General features: G+C 45.6%; 1 protein-coding gene and 1 non-coding gene across 2 annotated transcripts; both read left to right on the forward strand.

Annotated features, from left to right (window-relative positions):
- The first annotated feature begins 3,589 nt into the window (after nucleotides 1-3,589).
- Nucleotides 3,590-14,446, forward strand: RPL39 (ribosomal protein L39). The gene is made up of 3 exons (XM_089684898.1): nucleotides 3,590-3,716; nucleotides 10,203-10,306; nucleotides 14,273-14,446. The coding sequence occupies exons 1-3, from the start codon at nucleotides 3,714-3,716 to the stop codon at nucleotides 14,319-14,321; spliced, it is 156 nt and encodes a 51-aa protein (XP_089541024.1). The 5' UTR covers nucleotides 3,590-3,713; the 3' UTR covers nucleotides 14,322-14,446.
- LOC149456467 (small nucleolar RNA SNORA69) lies at nucleotides 14,073-14,202 on the forward strand. The gene has a single exon (XR_016313877.1). It is a non-coding gene; the product is annotated as a small nucleolar RNA SNORA69 (small nucleolar RNA).
- Nucleotides 14,447-21,870: the final 7,424 nt, after the last annotated feature.

Here is a 21,870-nt window from a genome sequence, read left to right on the forward strand (position 1 = left end):
TTTTTTATTTTCCTTTCCCCCACATTAAAGGCTACAATCAAACTATTGTACGTGCATGTTTTGTTGCACTGCCTTTGATTTTTAATAGTATATCAATGTGCAAACACAAGTAAACCAACACTCCTGGGCTCAGTGTAGTGCAAGTGATAAACAACAAATGAGTTACCTATGAGCGCATTGGAAAAGAAGTATGTAGTGGTATGGTTTTTTTTTTTTTTTGTTTTTTTGGGGTTTTTTTCAGATGTGCTGTGGGCCCATTAAATATTTGAGGGAAACATAGGCAACTCAATACATGAGAATGGACCTTACAGTGTATGTTAGGGCAAAAAAAAGTAACCTATTCAGTATCTCTGCAATTGCTGCATATTTCCCCATGCTTTGTCTCTTTAAATAATCTGCAAGTATAGAAAAATGTGTTGATCCTGCCAGAAATCCATCAAGCTTGTGATGAAGTAAAATCAAAATACAGTATTCTTATCATCCCTGCCTAGCAACAAATACCAAATACTGCTTCCAGGTCATCAGAGAATATTGAAAAACAATGGATGACTGCACTTAAGTAAAATCAACTTCTTGATTGATGAAACTTCATACAACAGGAGTACAGCAGGAGGAGTGAGACTTTTAATCTCTTTACTGCTAAAAAGCTTTTAATCATATATTAAGCACTTTTTAGGATGAAATACGTTATGAGTGCATTCCCTGTGTCTGAACTTCTACCGAATACATGGTTGACTGTTACTGGTTGCACTGTTCATTGCATCAAATATTACTACAATCAGCACCAAGGCTGATGGCATGTGAGTGCTCATTGCTCCTAATGTTCAGCTGCCTCTTTGCTGCCTTGTAGCAGTGACACTCTACATAGAATCTTTAAGCACTACAAACGTATGCCTAGAATTCAGCTATGCAGAAGAGCTAGAAAATATAAGTAAAGTAAGTTATATAAGACCAAAGGTCATGGCATTAGACACGTAAAAAAAGATTTCTCCACATAGTGTAAAATCCTCAAATACGAAATGTATTATATGGTAAAATTGCAGTAAAATGATAATGGACATCAGCGTGTACAAACACTAAAATCGAGTCTTCAAGATGGCCTCCAGCTGGTCGCGCATGCATTGTAGCGTGTGAGCATGGCTCCACCTTACGTGTTTCATCACAAATGACTTCATCAGGGGCACTTCGTATTTGAGGATTTTACACTGTGTGGAGAAATCTTTTTTTACATGTCTAATACCATGAGCAGTGGTCTTGTATAACTTACTTGGAGTCATCATATACAGGTGAAACTCGAAAAATTAGAATATCGTGCAAAAGTTCATTTATTTCAGTAATGCAACTTCAAAGGTGAAACTTATATATGAGATAGACTCAATACATGCAAAGCAAGATAGTTCAAGCCGTGATTTGTCATAATTGTGATGATTATGGCTTACAGCTCATGAAAACCCCAAATCCACAATCTCAGAAAATTAGAATATTGTGAAAAGGTGCGATATTCTCGGCTCAAAGTGTCCCACTCTAATCAGTTAATTAAGCCATAACACCTGCAAAGGGTTCCTGAGCCTTTAAATGGTCTCTCAGTCTGGTTCAGTAGGAATCACAATCATGGGAAAGACTGCTGACCTGACAGTTGTGCAGAAAACCATCATTGACACCCTCCATAAGGAGGGAAAGCCTCAAAAGGTAATTGCAAAAGAAGTTGGATGTTCCCAAAGTGCTGTATCAAAGCTCATTAATAGAAAGTTATGTGGAAGGGAAAAGTGTGAAAGAAAAAGGTGCACAAGCAGCAGAGATGACCGCAGCCTGGAGAGGATTGTCAGAAAAAGGCCATTCAAAAGTGTTGGGGACTTTCACAAGGAGTGGACTGAGGCTGGAGTCAGTGCATCAAGAGCCACCACACACAGACGGATCCTGGACATGGGCTTCAAATGTCGTATTCCTCTTGTCAAGCCGCTCCTGAACAACAGACAACGTCAGAAGCATCTTACCTGGGCTAAAGAAAAACAGACCTGGTCTGTTGCTCAGTGGTCCAAACTCCTCTTTTCTGATGAGAGCAACCTTTGCATCTCATTTGGAAACCAACGACCCAGAGTATGGAGGAAGAATGGAGAGGCACACACTGCAAGATGGTTGAAGTCCAGTGTGAAGTTTCCACAGTCTGTGTTGATTTGGGGAGTCATGTCATCTGCTGGTGTTGGTCCACTGTGCTTCATTAAGTCCAGGGTCAGCGCAGCCATCTACCAGGAGATTTTGGAGCACTTCATGCTTCCTTCCGCAGACGAGCTTTATTTTAATGCAATGGATGTAAGCGGATGTCAACACAATGCACAGGATATCCTGTGAAAATGCAGCATGCTTCAACACATGCTAAAATGCATGTCAATGGATGTCAAAAATGCATGTCAATAGATGTCAGCGTGCAACTAAAATGGATAAAATTTACATCCATTTTCTATACATTTTAGTGTAAGTTAGTGTGAATTAGCCCTCACGGTTTTTTGCCTTCATCAATTGTATGCATCAGGCTAGGTTCACATGGCATGTGATTTGCACAGGAACCACACCGCATGCGATTTATGTGCGGTGCGATTGGAGCCATACAAGGTGCGGGACCCTTTTTGGGTCCGCACTAGAATCAGATTGCATGGGTATTAACACCTATTCGATCCAATTCTGCACATCACACTGCATTTTGCGGAGCTATTTCAGGGTGTTGTTATTACACACTCGCAGCAGTTCGCATGAATGGGGTGCGATTCTAATGCGGTGCTGAATTCGCACAAACGTTGCAAATTCTGCACTGCATCAGTGCACCCATGCTCGTCTCCAGGACTTCTCCAGAGCTTCCTCTATTCTCTGGAACTCTCTACCCCAATTTATCAGACTATCGCCTACTCTGCTCACTTTTAGGTGATCTCTGAAAACCTATCTCTTCAGGGAAGCCTAACCTGCCCTCATCAAATATTGGAATCTTCTATTACTCCTACCAGTCCATCCCCCACAGTTATAACCTTTTGTAACACTAGCCCCTCCCTGTTAGATCGTAAGCTCTTGTCACTAGGCAGATTTAAAACGTGGCAAAAATGCACTACATACTTTTCTGTAGCGTTTCCATTGAAGTCTATAAAAACAAGAACTCAACTTTTTGCGTTTAAAAAAGTCCCTGACCCTTTCCAAAAAATGCACCGGGTGAAAATGTGGGGATGTGAACCTGCCCCATAGAAAATCATGTTAAATGGACTGTAGTGCGTTTCTACAAAATGCTCCGGAAGACGTTTAGGTGCAGGGGCGGACTGACCATTTGGAAACTCGGGCACTGCCCGAGGGCCCGGGGTCAGTAGGGGGCACCATGAGATGCCCCTGGTACCTTTTTCATAGGCTTTTTTGAGTTTGGGCAAGGACACAGGGGCCCCATGATCCCCTATTGCCCGGGCCCCATGAGTTGTCAGTCCACCCCTGCTTAGGTGTGAACCTGGGGTTAGGAAGTTTGGAGACCTTTGATTTACAGATTTGATAACACAGTATGTGATGCACAGTACCAGGAGCAATTCCTTCCGCGGCCATTGGGTGGCGCAATTATTTTTCTCGGTCTCCCTATAGAGCGCCTCCTCTGCTCTCTATGGTTCCGCATCCCTAACCTCTGCCCCGCACCTTCCGGTTTCCTCTTTCTCAGCCGCCATAGTGGTGATAGGGTCTGTTGGTTCGCTATGGTGAGTGAATCCGGTGTAATCCTCGGTAGAGGAGCAGAGTGTTGATATGGACGGCGTGTGTTAGGAAGGAGGAGACAGTCAGCGGCCGGGTGATGTGTATATTGGGTGCAGTACGGTGGTGGTCTCCTGTGTGTAGCCCAGCTCAAGGAGGGGGTACAGGGCTGCGGTGTTGTCAGGAATCCCCCTGTGTCAGGAGCTCTCACAATGGAGTCTTCATTGATAGTGTGGCAGGCCTATTGTGGGGTGCAGGCCTCAGGGATGGCGGTATAGATGATGGAGCTCCATATAACAGAGTGTCATGGTTTTCCAGCAGCTTCTGAACCCATGTAGGCCTCCTCTTCACCTGTAGTGTGCTCAGTGACTGCATTGTATATCCACTTCAACAGCAGGCTCTTTCTGACCTTTTCTATTTACATGGAAAAATCTGTATTTTTTTTTTTTGCTTCTACCCCAATTCCCCCCTCCCCCACGCTCACACACAAACATGTATATTTTAACCTCCCTGGCGGTAATGCCTCGAGGGTAATAGTACCAAAAGTGGTAACCTCAAGCCACACTCGGGATTACACTGTAGTGCTTGTCCTGCGATCCCCCCCGATCCTTACCTTGTCCTGCGATCCCCCCCGATCCTTACCTTGTCCTGCGATCCCCCCCGATCCTTACCTTGTCCTGCGATCCCCCCCGATCCTTACCTTGTCCTGCGATCCCCCCCGATCCTTACCTTGTCCTGCGACCCCCCCCCGATCCTTACCTTGTCCTGCGACCCCCCCCCCCGATCCTTACCTTGTCCTGCGATCCCCCCCCGATCCTTACCTTGTCCTGCGATCCCCCCCCCGATCCTTACCTTGTCCTGCGATCCCCCCCCCGATCCTTACCTTGTCCTGCGATCCCCCCCGATCCTTACCTTGTCCTGCGATCCCCCCCGATCCTTACCTTGTCCTGCGATCCCCCCCCGATCCTTACCTTGTCCTGCGATCCCCCCCCGATCCTTACCTTGTCCTGCGATCCCCCCCCGATCCTTACCTTGTCCTGCGATCCCCCCCCGATCCTTACCTTGTCCTGCGATCCCCCCCCGATCCTTACCTTGTCCTGCGATCCCCCCCCGATCCTTACCTTGTCCTGCGATCCCCCCCCGATCCTTACCTTGTCCTGCGATCCCCCCCCGATCCTTACCTTGTCCTGCGATCCCCCCCCGATCCTTACCTTGTCCTGCGATCCCCCCCGATCCTTACCTTGTCCTGCGATCCCCCCCCGATCCTTACCTTGTCCTGCGATCCCCCCCCGATCCTTACCTTGTCCTGCGATCCCCCCCGATCCTTACCTTGTCCTGCGATCCCCCCCCGATCCTTACCTTGTCCTGCGATCCCCCCCCCGATCCTTACCTTGTCCTGCGATCCCCCCCCGATCCTTACCTTGTCCTGCGATTTCCCCCCCCCCCCCGATCCTTACCTTGTCCTGCGATTTCCCCCCCCCCCCGATCCTTACCTTGTCCTGCGATTTCCCCCCCCCCCCCCCGATCCTTACCTTGTCCTGCGATTTCCCCCCCCCCCCCCGATCCTTACCTTGTCCTGCGATTTCCCCCCCCCCCGATCCTTACCTTGTCCTGCGATTCCCCCCCCCCCGATCCTTACCTTGTCCTGCGATCCCCCCCCCGATCCTTACCTTGTCCTGCGATTCCCCCCCTCCCCCGATCCTTACCTTGTCCTGCGATTTCCCCCCCCCGATCCTTACCTTGTCCTGCGATTTCCCCCCCCCCCGATCCTTACCTTGTCCTGCGATTCCCCCCCCCGATCCTTACCTTGTCCTGCGATTCCCCCCCCCCCGATCCTTACCTTGTCCTGCGATTCCCCCCCCCCCGATCCTTACCTTGTCCTGCGATTTCCCCCCCCCGATCCTTACCTTGTCCTGCGATTCCCCCCCCCCGATCCTTACCTTGTCCTGCGATTTCCCCCCCCCCGATCCTTACCTTGTCCTGCGATTTTCCCCCCCCCGATCCTTACCTTGTCCTGCGATCCCCCCCCCGATCCTTACCTTGTCCTGCGATCCCCCCCCCGATCCTTACCTTGTCCTGCGATTTCCCCCCCCCGATCCTTACCTTGTCCTGCGATTTTCCCCCCCCCGATCCTTACCTTGTCCTGCGATTCCCCCCCCCCCGATCCTTACCTTGTCCTGCGATTCCCCCCCCCCCGATCCTTACCTTGTCCTGCGATTTCCCCCCCCCCCCCCCGATCCTTACCTTGTCCTGCGATTCCCCCCCCCGATCCTTACCTTGTCCTGCGATTCCCCCCCCCCCCGATCCTTACCTTGTCCTGCGATTCCCCCCCCCCCGATCCTTACCTTGTCCTGCGATTTTTTCCCCCCCCCGATCCTTACCTTGTCCTGCGATTTCCCCCCCCGATCCTTACCTTGTCCTGCGATTTCCCCCCCCCGATCCTTACCTTGTCCTGCGATTCCCCCCCCCCCGATCCTTACCTTGTCCTGCGATTCCCCCCCCGATCCTTACCTTGTCCTGCGATTATCCCCCCCCCCCCCCCGATCCTTGCCTTGTCCTGCGATTTCCCCCCCCCCCCCCCCCCCGATCCTTGCCTTGTCCTGCGATTTTCCCCCCCCCCCCCCCCCGATCCTTGCCTTGTCCTGCGATTTCCCCCCCCCCCGATCCTTGCCTTGTCCTGCGATTTCCCCCCCCCCCCCGATCCTTGCCTTGTCCTGCGATTTCCCCCCCCCCCGATCCTTGCCTTGTCCTGCGATTTCCCCCCCCCCGATCCTTGCCTTGTCCTGCGATTTTCCCCCCCCCCGATCCTTGCCTTGTCCTGCGATTTCCCCCCCCCCCCCCCCGATCCTTGCCTTGTCCTGCGATTTCCCCCCCCCCCCCCGATCCTTGCCTTGTCCTGCGATTCCCCCCCCCCCCCCCGATCCTTGCCTTGTCCTGCGATTTCCCCCCCCCCCCCGATCCTTGCCTTGTCCTGCGATTTTCCCCCCCCCCCGAGCCTTGCCTTGTCCTGGGATCCCCCCCCCCCCGAGCCTTGCCTTGTCCTGGGATCCCCCCCCCCCCCGAGCCTTGCCTTGTCCTAGGATCCCCCCCCCCGATCCTTGCCTTGGCCTGGGATCCCCCCCCCCCCCGAGCCTTGCCTTGTCCTGGGATCTCCCCCCCCCCCCCCGAGCCTTGCCTTGTCCTGGGATCTCCCCCCCCCCCGAGCCTTGCCTTGTCCTGGGATCTCCCCCCCCCCCCCCCGAGCCTTGCCTTGTCCTGGGATCTCCCCCCCCCCCCGAGCCTTGCCTTGTCCTGGGATCTCCCCCCCCCCCGAGCCTTGCCTTGTCCTGGGATCTCCCCCCCCCCGAGCCTTGCCTTGTCCTGGGATCCCCCCCCCCCCCCGAGCCTTGCCTTGTCCTGGGATCCCCCCCCCCCCCCCCGAGCCTTGCCTTGTCCTGGGATCCCCCCCCCCCCCCCGAGCCTTGCCTTGTCCTGGGATCCCCCCCCCCCCCGATCCTTGCCTTGGCCTGGGAACCCCCCCCCCCCCCCGAGCCTTGCCTTGTCCTGGGATCCCCCCCCCCCCCCCGATCCTTGCCTTGGCCTGCGATTTCCCCCCCCCCCGATCCTTGCCTTGTCCTGCGATTTTCCCCCCCCCCCCCGATCCTTGCCTTGTCCTGGGATCCCCCCCCCCCCCCCCCGAGCCTTGCCTTGTCCTGGGATCCCCCCCCCCCCCCCCGAGCCTTGCCTTGTCCTGGGATCTCCCCCGAGCCTTGCCTTGTCCTGGGATGCCCCCCGATCCTTCAGTAGTCCAACAGTTAGCCTCTAGGATTGCTTTTACAACAAAGCCCACCGCTGGCTGTAGCTGCAGGCATCATCCTGGTATAACCACTGAAAGTCCAGTGTTATGGGGTACGGGTACGTCTTTGATCTGCAAATGTATATGGAGGGCCCCCAGTCATGTTCCTGGAGGTCTCCACAAAGAAATTCCGGGGTTGAAGTGTCACTAATAGCAAAACCTTTCTTTTTTTATTTTTGGATAGGGTGGAGATGGATTAGAACCCCTGTCAGCCTTTTATTGCTCTCTTTAATAGAGGAGAAATCTTCCAATGACCCTGGTGAAAACCATGACTTATCTCACTGTGGAGGGATTTTCTCTCACTTTCTGTTTTAGCTGTAGGACAGGAAGGAAGTTCCACAAAGGAACCCTTATGACAGAAAGAACCTCTATCCAAAGATTAAAAAAAAAAGTTTACCATTTTTCCTGAAGTCTGTAGAACGTTTCCTCTTCTTTTTTTATAGGGGTTCTTTATAACACCCGCTGGTGTGTGCACTGCAAGGGCAATGTGACGCATTACAATGCATGGTTTATCCTTTTTGTTTTAACTTTATTGAAATGCTATAAAATGTAATTTCATTTAAAGTGGTTGTAAAGGTTAAAGGTTTTTTCTGTTACCTTCATGCATTTGATGCTTATGTGCAGCTACCCTCTTAGCCCCCCTAATACTTTCTCAAGCTCCATCTTGATCCAGCGATGTAAATGGCAGCAGCAGCTCTTGTGGGTCTCTCCCTCCTCATTGGCTAAGACACAGCCATTGGCTCCCCCTGCAGTTAGTCACAGCTAGTGAGGAGGGGGCCGGGTCAAACCACACTCTGTGTTTCATAGTCACACAGAGGTGGCTCAGGAGCAAGCAAGCATGAGTGCCCCCAGAGCAAGCAGCTTGCCCTGGGGTCACTCAGTGGCGGGGAATGGGTCAGGAGCAACGTCAGGGCACCCAAGAAGAGGATGATCTGGGTTGCTCTGTGCAAAACCAATACACAGAGCAGGCAAGTATGACATGTTAGAAGAAAAAAAAAAAAATTCACCCTTTAGTAGCACTTTACCTTTATGCACTGCAGCACTTTGCAGTGTGTTGCATTATGTTAAAAAAGCAACATGTCTTACTTTATGGTGAGTGTTTTTATTTATTTCAGGTATTTATATAGCGCCGTCAATTTATGCAGCACTTTACATATATAATATGCATTCACATCAGTCCCCAACCCTCAAGGGGTGAACAATCTAAGGTCCCTAACTTACAATAATACATACACATACTAGGGCCAATTTAGACAGGATCCAATTAACCTACCAGCATGTCTTTGGAGTGTGGGAGGAAACCAGAGTACCCAGAGGAAACCCACACAGGGAGAACATTCAAACTCCAGGCAGGAGGTGCCATGGCTGGGATTCGAAACAAGTGACCCTAGTACTGCCAGGCGGAAGTGCTAACTATTTAGCCACTGTGCTGCCCCGTGTTGAATCCAATGGGGTATTAATCACTGCAGGATCACATGGACGGTGGATCATTTTATCTTAAAGAGACACTTACCACTGGAATGCGTTTGAACTTTTCACATAATTTTATTTTTTTTGGTGGAAGTTTTTTTCTTTTATCCTTTTTTATCAATTGGACATTGTGTTTCGACATAGCGCTGTTTGTGTACTTTTTTTAGTCACTGTTTATAGATTTCTTTGTTATTTAAAACAGCAGCTTGGTTTAAATATTTAATTACTGGTTTAATCATTTTTATTTTATTTTCATATACCAATATTTTCACCATTTCTTGAGCGCAGGGATATAGGCTAGTTTCATCCTATATATTTTTAATATGTCTTACTTTAGTCTGCACTCCCCCACATATCACGATGATGTGAATTAAAAACAGTAGCACATTGGGCAAATTGCCTTGTGAGTGTGGAGACTAGGGGTCCAACAGGCCATAGGAGAGGTTTCCTTTTATTTCCTGACCTGTAGACACAACGGGACCATTATGGTGACCACCAGTTCAGTGACATGTGAAAGTTAGATTTTTTCTTTTTCCCATCACTTTCTGTCTCATGACAAGTCCCCAGAAGAAGAGAGGGGGAATCCCCCTAGTTTAGACACTGAAAGCAATACAAACCTGAAGGATTCTAACCCTTTTAAAAATCTGTCAAAAACAGGATGTCTTGGCTTTAAGTGCACATAAGTGTTCTATAAAAGGCTCCCTGTGCTCTGCTAAATGGAACAATGTCTGTGTAACCTTCTTTAGAGAGATTTATCCAAAGCTGACCATATATTCCATTCTTAGATCTCCCATAAACTCAAGTAGATAATTAGATATACATTGATTTATTTTCCTAATATTTTATTCTAGGAATTCTAAAGACTGTTCAGTCAGATTGTAATGTGCATGGTCACACTAGTTTGAGCAATTTTTCATTCGAGTGTTTATTAACCAGCAGTTTTTCTGTGTATAATATACTTGTGTGCGCTCAGGCATTCTTTTTGAGTTTTCTGATGTCCCTGATGATTGAGAACAATTGGTTCTCATTTACTAATATCTAGAAGCCATACAACTCATCTCTATTTACTTCAAACTTGCCTCAGGATTTCAGTGGGTTGGTCTGTTGATAATATTTTAAAGCCTGTGGCTTTATAAAGCTTTTGCATCATTGCCATTACACTAACATTTTTGTTTTTGTGTCTTGATAGTCGTCCCACAAGACCTTCAGAATTAAGAGGTTTCTCGCCAAGAAGCAGAAACAGAATAGACCAATCCCACAGTGGATCAGAATGAAAACTGGCAATAAGATCAGGTACGTGTGAATAGTTTCAGATATTTCTGATCCTTGTGCTGCTTTACCCTGTTGACTCCAGTCGCATCCATATATGCGGCCCTGTTAAAACGACTTACCTTGCGGAGAGCACGCTCCCGATGCATATTTGTGATTGGCAACTTTCTGGTCATGTAACCACTGTGACAGTCAGTCACAGTGGTCACATGATCTGAAGGCCTGCCTTTGCCTTCCGGCTTTTAGAACCCTTAAAGGGCCTGGAGGTGGTCGGTGCTAAAGGGTAAGTTCACCTTAAGCTCCTGCTACCTCTTACCCTGATACCCTCTGTGACAGCTGGCAGTGAATCTTCTCCCCTGCAGCTGCTGTCACTTTTAAAATCCGCATGGCTGGGCAGGGCTGCGCTCGCACAGCAGCGTCATTCATTCACAGGGATCTGTGAATGTGTAAGCTACAAGTCCTGTCCTGTTGTAGTTCTCAATGGACTCCAAGTGCAATGATCAACATGCTTGTAGTCCATTCACTTTTCTTCCTCTAACTGAAAGCTTGTAAGGAGGTTTGACTAGCAAGCCAAAAGAAGAGTATGTAGGAGCCTGACATTGCACCCATGATCCACTAATTGCGGTTGCAGTGCTTTGAAGGTTCCTGTAGTATAAAATTTTACATTTTGTCCTGCAAAAATATGTGCATAGATTATTATTTTCCTAAGAGGTGAACTTCCACAAACCTGACAGCTTCAGACCTGTCTCCACTCCTTTAAAAAATTGTTTGAGTTGATTGTCCCTTCTGCAAATTTCCCATCATAGGTAAGGAACTGTCAGAGTGCAGAAGTGTTATCTTCTCCAAAATGGACATGGTAAAAGGATCTGACCGATGTCCTAACCCTTCCCTACTTTATTAAAAAAATGTAAAGGACTTTAATTCTTTTAACAAGGACTTTCTGTCAAATGGAAATTCCATTTTACAAAATAAAAATTTTAAATTGCCTTATACGTTTTTTAAATTAAAGCCCCAAAAATTCAAATTGTGTATGAGATCACACAAAACCACCATCAATCAGCAAATAGTCAACAGGGCAGAAAGTCCAAACTGTGAAGTGTCTATTCGGATAATCGGGGATCAGGTGCATTCAGGACAGGCTCTAGAAAAATGGACGTCTCAGAGAAATAAAAAGAAGGAACGGGACAGCTAAATGCAGTATCATGAAGCTTTTATTCTGTAAATATACTTAAAAAAAATGGCCACTCGCATGTCCAAGACAAACCAAAAGTGCATAAAGGTAATCAATGCACAAGTGCCAAGCTTCTCAATCAACCTGAAACTGGCGAACATGTTGGCAGGAGGATCACTGCTGTCAGCAGGGCCCTCTCGCTGATGGAACCCAACAAGAACAGATCTGGTGAAGCTTTGTGATGTCATCCAAACCAGGGAAACACTTGTGGGTGTTTCAGGGGTTCAACCCTTTATCAAGCCTACATAGCTGCAGGTTTGATAAAGGTGGAGGACCTCTAAAATGCATAGCCACGCCCACAGATGTTTCCTTGGTTTGGATGACGTGACCAGGCTTCCCCAGAACCATTCTCATTAGGTTCCATCAGTGGCAGAGTCCTACTGTTAGCATGTTGAGCAGTTTTAGGCTGGATGAGAAAAAAAAATGGCACTTGGATACTGGAATACCTTTATGCGCTTTTGCCTTGCATTGGACGTATGAGTAGCCTTTTTTTAAAGTATATTTACAGAATAGAAGTTTCATAATACTGCGCTTGGCTGCGGCATGCTGTTTCTTTTTAACATTAAAGCTACTGAGAAGAAACGAAAGAAAATATTTATGCTCGTCCCGACTTTCCGTGCTCTTCTCTTGCAATAGTTTCATTTTTGATACACCTTTTTGAGGTAACTTTTTGAGGCCTTTTAATAAAATGAACCTTCAGTTTTTATGAAGGGTTGGCTTTGTGTCTGAAAAATTAGTAGTTTATAGAAAATTATCTTTGTATTCCCCTGTGTATTTCGGGAATGAGAGGAATTTTGTTGCTATAAGGAGCAAGAACAATTCTGAAAGTGTTTTGTTGAATGTTTTTAGCATTTTGTTTGATATATATCCTTGGAACCTATTGTGTGTTTTTTGCATTGTCTGTAGAGCAAAAATCAGGAAGGATATTGGTATTTGTCTTGAGTACAAAGCATTCCCCGCAAATATTTTTTCAGTGCCGTTCATACAGATGCTAATAATAAGAAAAGCAAGTTATGTTGTGTAGAACAACCTATCGGATTCCAGCTGTCATTTTATAGCGCTATATAAAAGTCTTTATTTGCTGTGAATGGTTCCCCTTTTTCAATTTTATATATACAATGTGTAGTATTCTCTATATTGTATGGTGTGCTCCATATGGGTTAAGTTGCAATAGTAGTGCCTTAGTCATGTGACCACTTTGGCTGTTGCGCGATTAGGGATTGGTACAGACCAAGAGCTGTGAGCAGACTCGGCACGGAAACATCTGTTGCCCGTGCTGCATGTATGTTAAAGGTCCACCCTTTCTGCGGCTGCATATATGTGTTATGTGGGCAACAAGGGGTTAACAAACAGCAATCCTTTAAAAAAAATTAAATTGATGGGGTAGTTAAGTGTCTGTGAAAAGTTCTATCTCAACTAGTGTGGTTTCCTTTAGCAACCGGTGTACTTCTGTCTTTCATTTTCTTTCCCCACATGGCACAGAAAATTAAATTTTAAAGTGATTGGCTATGCTGAAGTTGTAGCAATGTGTGTCGACACTTAAACTCCCCCAGTGTTGTGGTTTGTTATGAGAGTCTAGATCTTTTAAACCATTAATGCAGGGACTGGCTTTCCATCGATCATGGTCTACTGTCGACCAAGGCTAGCCAACGGGTAGATTGCAAACACTGCCCTACTTTGCCAGTCTTCCGAGAGAGTGGGAGTTAACCAGCAGTTGATTGATTGCTAGGATGCCGGGCCATCCTAGCAACCAATAAAAGGGTAGGTTCACTCTGTGGGGGGGAATGTAAAAGTCAGCAGCTACAAATCCTGTAGCTGCTGACTTTTAACAAAAGGACACTTACATTTCCAGGGATCCCATTGCCAACATCCCAACTGTGGGCAGCTGGCTATGCTGCTTTCAGCTTCACAGCTGGCTGCCCACTGCATATGCACGAGCCACGCTGTGCTTTGTGTTGTGTCCCAGTGGACTGCAGGGAGGGAGGGGGAGAGGAGACCTTCCAATTGGATCACCTAGGCCAGGGGTTTCAAACTGGCCTTCCAGCTGTTGCAGAACTACAAGGCCCATGAGGCGTGGCACGGCTGACAGTTACAAACATGACTTCTAAAGGCAGAGGCATGATGGGACTTGTAGTTTTGCAACAGGTGGAGGGCCGCAGTTTGACAGCCCTGGCCTTGGTGATCTGAGCAGGTGCAGATACCTGTCAATACTAGGTGGGTGCCCAAAAAAAAAAAAGACATGTCAAATGTGGCAGAGAAGGCGGGGGGGGGGGGGAATTTGGGTGGAGTTTTATTTTAATAGGAAAAGTTAACTCCAGCAGTGTGTGGCTCTTGCAGAGTGCCGCAGGTCCCCCATGTAAACACTCCTGTAGTAACTCTATGGGTATTCCATGAGGCCAATAACTTCAAATGTGCCTAAAACAGCAAGTAACATATAAGGATCAGCCCCTTAGAGAGGGGATAACCCATGAAGGGAAAGGGGAGAAAGAAGAAGAAAAAAAAAAAGGGGGGGGGGGAATGAAAGTGTGCTCTCATTTCACCTTGTGGTTTACCAGTTTAAAAGCAGGTTGCAATTACAGGTCTTTCTCTTAATGGAAGTGCTGTCATTATCCTGCTGATATTAAAGATGTCAGCTTGTCTGTTTTCAGCTTCACTTGTGTGAAAACATTCAGCACTGACAACTACAGTTATGTATTTTTTGCCTCCAGTATAAATCTGCTGTGAGAACCATTTACTTACACTTCTCCATCTTTTTATAGGTATAACTCCAAGAGGAGACACTGGAGAAGGACCAAGCTTGGCCTGTGAGAAGCTATGTTCATGGAAGTTGGGCATCCTGCAGGTTACTTGCCAAGACCTGATGAACACCTTATTATATAATTATTTTGTAGCAGTATCTGCTGTTTCCAGTGCAAATAAACATAAGATCTACACTTTTTTGTGTTTTTGTTTTTTTTTCTATTCTAAATATCCAAAATAATAATATTGTAAAGCTCTTCAGAAGATCATATTGGTTAGTTGTTTATGAATTATATAATGAAAATGGGTGTTTTCTGCACTTCCTCAAAATGTTCTTGGCCTGAAAAATGAAAACGAATGCAGCCACCACATCTTGCAAGGGCTGGCAAGCCATGGTTTGAATTTAGCATGGCTCTGCCCACACAGCTGTATCATTCATTTGCAGGGATCTGTTACTGCGAAGATGTCCCATCTGCCTCAACAGACAAGTGCAGCGATGTTACCACACTTCCTTCCAGCCCCATAACAAATCTTGGGGCTGGAATGTGAACATAACAGGAGCCTATGCATTGCACCAGTGACGCACTGAATGCAGTTGCACTGCTCTGCAGATATAAATGCAATACATTTTTTTTAAAATGCACTTTTAAACATTTTATGAATGTGGATGCCTTTTTATAACTTTTTTGCAAAGGTGCTTTTAAATAATTGGTTGCCTTTTGCTGGACCATTTGCCACTAATGTGTTTTACTAGGTTGGATTTCGTTCTCCATACATCTGGATCTGTCACTCTTCAAAGGGAAATCCTGAGTTTTGGTGGCATCTGCTGTATTGATGTGATAACAGCTATTCACAGGTCCCAATCTGTTGTGGATGAAAAATTGCTGATTCCTACGACAGACCCACGGCTGATTTGGTGTCATTCAGTTACATATTTTTTTTAGTAAATTTACATTAACCCTTTCCACCAGGGACAGTTATATTAGGAATGTGAATGCTTCAGGTCTTCGAACAGTAAATGAGGGGAAATTACCTCAAAGGAGACACAAAAACTGGTTGTAATTGTACTTTCAATTTTTAACTATTTATGTGAGGGAAATTTAAAGTTCTATTGCAGTGGGTTGGTGAAATTTGGTGGGGTCCCACAGAAAATGAAATCTGTTTCATTGTCACTGGAACAAGTATCCCCTTTGGAAGATTTACCCTTATCTCCTGTTGTGCTGACAACTGTAACATTTTGAATTCTTATTGCTTTACAGTGAACGTGATGAGCAGGACAAACCGAGAGGGTGAATCTCCCCGATAGGAATACAGCAGCAATTAAACATGGCAGGGGTTATAACCCTTTCCCACTATATCCAAACCTAGAAAATGTTTCATGTCCAGTGCTGAAGGGACAGTTGAATGGCTCTGTGCTCCAGAATGTTTTTGGGAGGTTTGAATTCCTCCACTGACCAGGTTCCCTGAAATGTCATCATCCTGAGGACTAACAGATCAACAGACTGGTATCTGTTGGGAGACTCTTGTAATTGTAAGAAACCAATCTCTTGACTCCCAACATTTGATTGGAAATCCACTATGGCAAGGAGAGGCAGGCTAAGGGAGACATGCATGTCTGTTGCAGACAGGATGCGGAGTTGCTGTGGAGACGTGTTCTCTGCAGTGACCAATCACAGCTTCTCTGGCAATCCAATGGCCATGTCTGGGTATGGCGGTTGCTTTCCTGACTGCATTGTGCTAAGTGTAAAGTTTGGTGGAGGGGGGATTATGGTGTGGGGCTGTTTTTCAGGGGTTGGGCTTGGCCCCTTACGTCCTGACCTGCAACCACTAGAACACCTTTGGGATGAATTAGAGCAGAGACTAATGCAGGCCATAGATGGGTCTAAAATCGGCCGATTTTCGGATCGTTAGTGGGCGATTTGGTCGGCCGATTTTCAGTATTTTGGCCGGTTTTTTTTTTCGGTAAAGTTGGAAAAAAATCGGCCGATTTTGCCGATCGGCCGATTTTCGCGGCAATTAGTGGGCGAATCGGCCGATTTTTTACTGATAAAAAAACTGCGCATGAGCAGTGACCTGCAAGAGGAAGACAAAAAGAAGAAGAAGATGAGGATGAAGAAGAAGAGGATGAGGATGAAGAAGAGGAGGAGGAGGATGATGAAGAGGATGAAGAAGATGAGGATGAAGAAGAAGAAAAGGATGAAGAAGAGGATGAGGATGAAGAAGAGGATGAGGATGAAGAAGAGGATGAGGATGAATAAGAAGAGGATGAAGATGAGGATGAAGAAGAGGATGAGGAAGAAGAAGAAGAGGATGAGGAAGAAGAGGAAGAAGAGGATGAGGAAGAAGAGGATGAGGAAGAAGAAGAAGAGGATGAGGAAGAAGAAGAAGAGGATGAGGAAGAAGAAGAAGAGGATGAGGAAGAAGAAGAAGAGGATGAGGAAGAAGAAGAAGAGGATGAGGAAGAAGAAGAAGAAGAAGTAGGATGAAAATAAGAATAATTCCAGTCCAGCAAAAAGTGTCTCTGCAGAGAGCTTCGCTATTTCTGACAGTTCTCTGACAGTTCCTTGACATTTACAGCGGTTGAAACATTGTATCTATTTGTTTCCGAATAAAAACAGAGCTCTCTTCAGGGACACTTTTTGCTGGCTGTAGAAGGGATGAAAATCGGCCGATTTTTTTTTTTTTACCATTGATGGCAACGTCGGCCGCTTGAACGACCGAATTTTCATTTTTTAAAAGAAAAATCTGCCGTTTTTCTCCCCATCTATGGCCTGCATAAGAGCCAGGCCTTCTCCGACATCAGTGCCTGACCTCACAAATGCACTTCTGGAAGAATGGTCAAACCTTCACACAGGCACACTCCTAAACCTTGTGGACAGCCTTCCCAGAAGAGTTGAAGCTGTTATAGCTGCAAAGGGTGGGCCAACTCCATATTGAACCCTACGGACTAAGACTGGGATGCTGTTAAAGTTCATCTGTGTGTAAAGGCAGGGCGACCAATACTTTTGGCAATATAGTGTATACACAACCTCACTGAAGTGGGTCTTTATCTATGAGGACGCATATATCTTTGTGCTGGGAGCGCACCACACAGCATGCTCCCAGCATAGAGACCGGCCTCTCACCGACAATCAGTATCCGGGACACCTGATTGCTGTGATAGCTTCTGATCAGTCACTGTGAGCCTGCCCGTTTACTTCCTCTTCTGAATGAAGAGAAATTTACATTGTATCTTTCTCTTCTTGCAGGCGAAGAAAATATAAACAAAGTGCATAAAATAATTACAAAAATAGATCAAGGTTTGATCTAGGTCAGTGCCAGGGTTAGGGTCAAAGGTCACGGTCAGTATAGTTTGGGTAGCATTTTTTAAAGTAGTGTCTGTGGGTTTTAGATAGAATAAAAAAAAAAACAAATGCTCACCATTTCTGGGCCCTCCTACGGGTACAAACAACTCACAAACACATTTGTGGTATCATTGCGATCGTCAGGAACAGGGGCATTTATTTAGGGTTGTTTTAGATTGGTAAATTTAGGTAATAGCATGAAATATATAGCTTATTTAAAAAAAAAAAAAAAAAACTCAGGAGATATCCAATACCATTTACCACCAAAAGAAAGCCCAATTTGTCCTGAAAGAAACAAGGTATAATCCATCTGGATACACAAAGTAGTTGCGGTGATGTGTACAGTTTTACTAACACATGTCAAAGTTGCAAAATTGTGCTTAGGCATAAACATTTGTTTCCCCCAATGACTGCAATACCAGCCTTGGGTTTATGTTTATATGCAAGTATAAGATTTGCACAATTTGACAATAAAATGTTTATAGTGAATGCTTCTGTATGTAGGAAAGAGATACTCGCTTACAAATTAGACATTTCCCCTTACTAAACCGATTCTGTCTGACAAGCTGTATGGGCCTGTTTTAATGCTGACTCCACAATATCATTCACAGGACTCATCCCTTCCATTACATATTCAGCTCATGCATTCTAATCTAAACCTCAAAGCATAGTATTTGCAGTAGCACATTCAGTAAAATTGAAATAAACAAGGAAGTCTTCAACATTTCCTGGTCAGGATGTGCCAACACCCTAGTATCACAGAGGAAGTAATGTTTTACATGATAAACAGTCTCTTCTGCAGACTACTACACCCTTTCCATTAGTTTAAATTAGGACTGCGTTTGTAATATGCATGTCACAGCTGTGCCAGAAAGAGGACATCTCATTGCATGATAGACCCAATGCAGACACGCTGATGTACCTTTACTGTTTGCTTGTGTTTAGTAAAGTGTACCTGTCATTCATCCAGAGCAACAGGTGCATTGTAAGTTCCACTTGTATTCAAATGGCTTATCAGTTTCCTGGGACTTTCCTTTTAAATCAGACATTTGACAGAAGTTAGTTACGTCATGGAAAGAGTACTTGATCTCTGAGCCTTGGATGGGACAGGCCAGTACTTGCCGTCTCCTTACATACAGCTAAAGGCTGATGTCTAGTGGGAACCCTGCTATGTTCATTAATAACATTCTAATGAAAGTCACATTAATGTCACCTCTGATCAGTGCTGTACTGAAAGACACCCAAGACTTGTATACAACCACCCAGCCGCTCACAACTACTCCCTCCCTTTCTGGGGGTTGGAAGACAGTCAGTCTGGGCCTGTCTGTGATTCTGTATATAGATCATGAAAACATGACCTGTGAGGGCAACGCTTGCTAGACTTGGGAAAGCTCTTTCTGTAAACATTGACAATCTTATCTTTCAAAACCAATTATATATACAATGCAGATGAGATGGTCCAAGAAGATATAGACATAATCTTCCAGCTGTAGGAAATGACACTCATCTAGTGCAATCATTTGATTATCTTAAGATGTAAAAACAGATGTGAAAGTTTGGTGGAAAATGGGCTAATAACCCATCACAGATCAGTTTTTCTGGCCATGCTTCTCTATGAAAGATACAGTGGGGAAAATAATTATTTGATCCTCTGCAGTTTTCCCACTTACAAAGAAATGAAGGGTCTATTTTTTATCATAGTGTCTTTTAAATGCTAGACAGAATATCAACCAAAAAAAAAAAAACATAATACAAATGTTGTAAGTGGAGTTGCAGTTCAGTGAGTAAAATAAGTATTTGGTTCCATAATTCTGGCTCCCACAGACTGGCTATGTGCTCATGTGTTACACAGATTGGTTCTGTCAATTTAAGAAAGTGTTCCTAATGACAACTCGTTATGTGTATAAAAGACACCTGTCCACAGAATCTCTTTCTTGGGCACCACCATGGGCAAGACTAAAGAGCTGTCAAAGTATGTCAGGGATAAGATTGTAGACCTGCACAAGGCTGGAATGGGCTACAAGACCATCAGCAAGAAGCTTGGTGAGAAGGAGACAACTGTTGAAGCAATTATTTGCAAATGGACGAAATGCAAATAACCATCAAATTGCCCTCGTTCTTTAGCTCCATGCAAGATTTGCACGAAAAGTGAGGGATCAGCCCTGAACTACACAGGAGGAGCTTGTCAATGATCTCAAGGCAGTTGGGACCACAGTCACCAAACAAACCATTGGTAACACAATACGCCGCCGTGAATTGAAATCCTGCAGCACCCGCAATGTTCTCCTCAAGAAGGTACATGTAAAGGCCCATCTGAAGTTTGCCAATGAACATCTATAGGTGAAACTCGAAAAATTAGAATATCGTGCAAAAGTTCATTTATTTCAGTAATGCAACTTAAAAGGTGAAACTAATATATGAGATAGACTCAATACATGCAAAGCAAGATAGTTCAAGCCGTGATTTGTCATAATTGTAATGATTATGGCTTACAGCTCATGAAAACCCCAAATCCACAATCTTAGAAAATTTGAATATTGTGAAAAGGTGCAATATCCTCGGCTCAAAGTGTCCCACTCTAATCAGCCATAACACCTGCAAAGGGTTCCTGAGCCTTTAAATGGTCTCTCAGTCTGGTTCAGTAGGAATCACAATCATGGGAAAGACTGCTGACCTGACAGTTGTGCAGAAAACCGTCTTTGACACCCTCCATAAGGAGGGAAAGCCTCAAAAGGTAATTGCAAAAGAAGTTGGATGTTCCCAAAGTGCTGTATCAAAGCACATTAATAGAAAGTTATGTGGAAGGGAAAAGTGTGAAAGAAAAAGGTGCACAAGCAGCAGAGATGACCGCAGCCTGGAGAGGATTGTCAGGAAAAGACCATTCAAAAGTGTTGGGGACTTTCACAAGGAGTGGACTGAGGCTGGAGTCAGTGCATCAAGAGCCACCACACACAGACGGATCCTGGACATGGGCTTCAAATGTCGTATTCCTCTTGTCAAGCCGCTCCTGAACAACAAACAACATCAGAAGCGTCTTACCTGGGCTAAAGAAAAACAGACCTGGTCCAAAGTCCCCTTTCTGATGAGAGCAACTTTTGCATCTCATTTGGAAACCAAGGACCCAGAGTATGGAGGAAGAATGGAGAGGCACACACTGCAAGATGCTTGAAGTCCAGTGTGAAGTTTCCACAGTCTGTGTTTATTTGGGGAGCCATGTCATCTGCTGGTGTTGGTCCACTGTGCTTTATTAAGTCCAGGGTCAGTGCTGTACTGAAAGACACCCAAGACTTGTATACAACCACCCAGCCGCTCACAACTACTCCCTCCCTTTCTGGGGGTTGGAAGACAGTCAGTCTGGGCCTGTCTGTGATTCTGTATATAGATCTTGAAAACAACGCAGCCGTCTACCAGGAGATTTTGGAGCACTTCATGCTTCCTTCTGCAGACAAGCTTTATGGAGATGCTGACTTCATTTTCCAGCGGGACTTGGCACCTGCCCACACTGCCAAAAGCACCAAAACCTGGTTCAATGACCGTGGGATTACTGTGCTTGATTGGCCAGCAAACTCGCCTGACCTTAACCCCATAGAGAATCTATGGGGCATTGCCAAGAGAAGGATGAGAGACATGGGAACGAACAATGCAGAAGAGCTGAAGGCCGTTATTGAAGCATCCTGGTCTTCCATAACACCTCAGCAGTGCCACAGGCTGATAGCTTCCATGTCTTGCCGCATTGAGGCAGTAATTGCTGCGAAAGGGGCCCAAACCAAGTACTGAGTACATATGCATGCTTATACTTTTCAGAGGTCCGATATTGTTCTATGTACAATCCTTGTTTTATTGATTGCATGTCATATTCTAATTTTCTGAGATTGTGGATTTGGGGTTTTCATGAGCTGTAAGCCATAATCATCACAATTATGACAAATCACGGCTTGAACTATCTTGCTTTGCATGTAATGAGTCTATCTCATATATTAGTTTCACCTTTTAAGTTGCATTACTGAAATAAATGAACTTTTGCACGATATTCTAATTTTTCAAGTTTCACCTGTAAATGATTCATATAAGGATTGGGAGAAAGTGCTATGGTCAGATGAGACCAAAATTTACCTCTTTGGATTTAACTCGACTCGCCATGTTTGGAGGAAAAAAAATGCTGTCTATGACCTTAAGAACACCATCCCTACAGTCAAGGACAGAGGTGGAAACATTATGCTTTTAGCTATTTCTCTGCTAAAGGTACACGTCAACTTTGCTGCATTGAGGGGCCA

The sequence above is a fragment of the Staurois parvus genome, unplaced genomic scaffold (assembly GCF_062004578.1).
Source record: "Staurois parvus isolate SC_StPar_1 unplaced genomic scaffold, SC_StPar_1.0 ptg000361l, whole genome shotgun sequence".
Classification (NCBI taxonomy): domain Eukaryota; kingdom Metazoa; phylum Chordata; class Amphibia; order Anura; family Ranidae; genus Staurois; species Staurois parvus.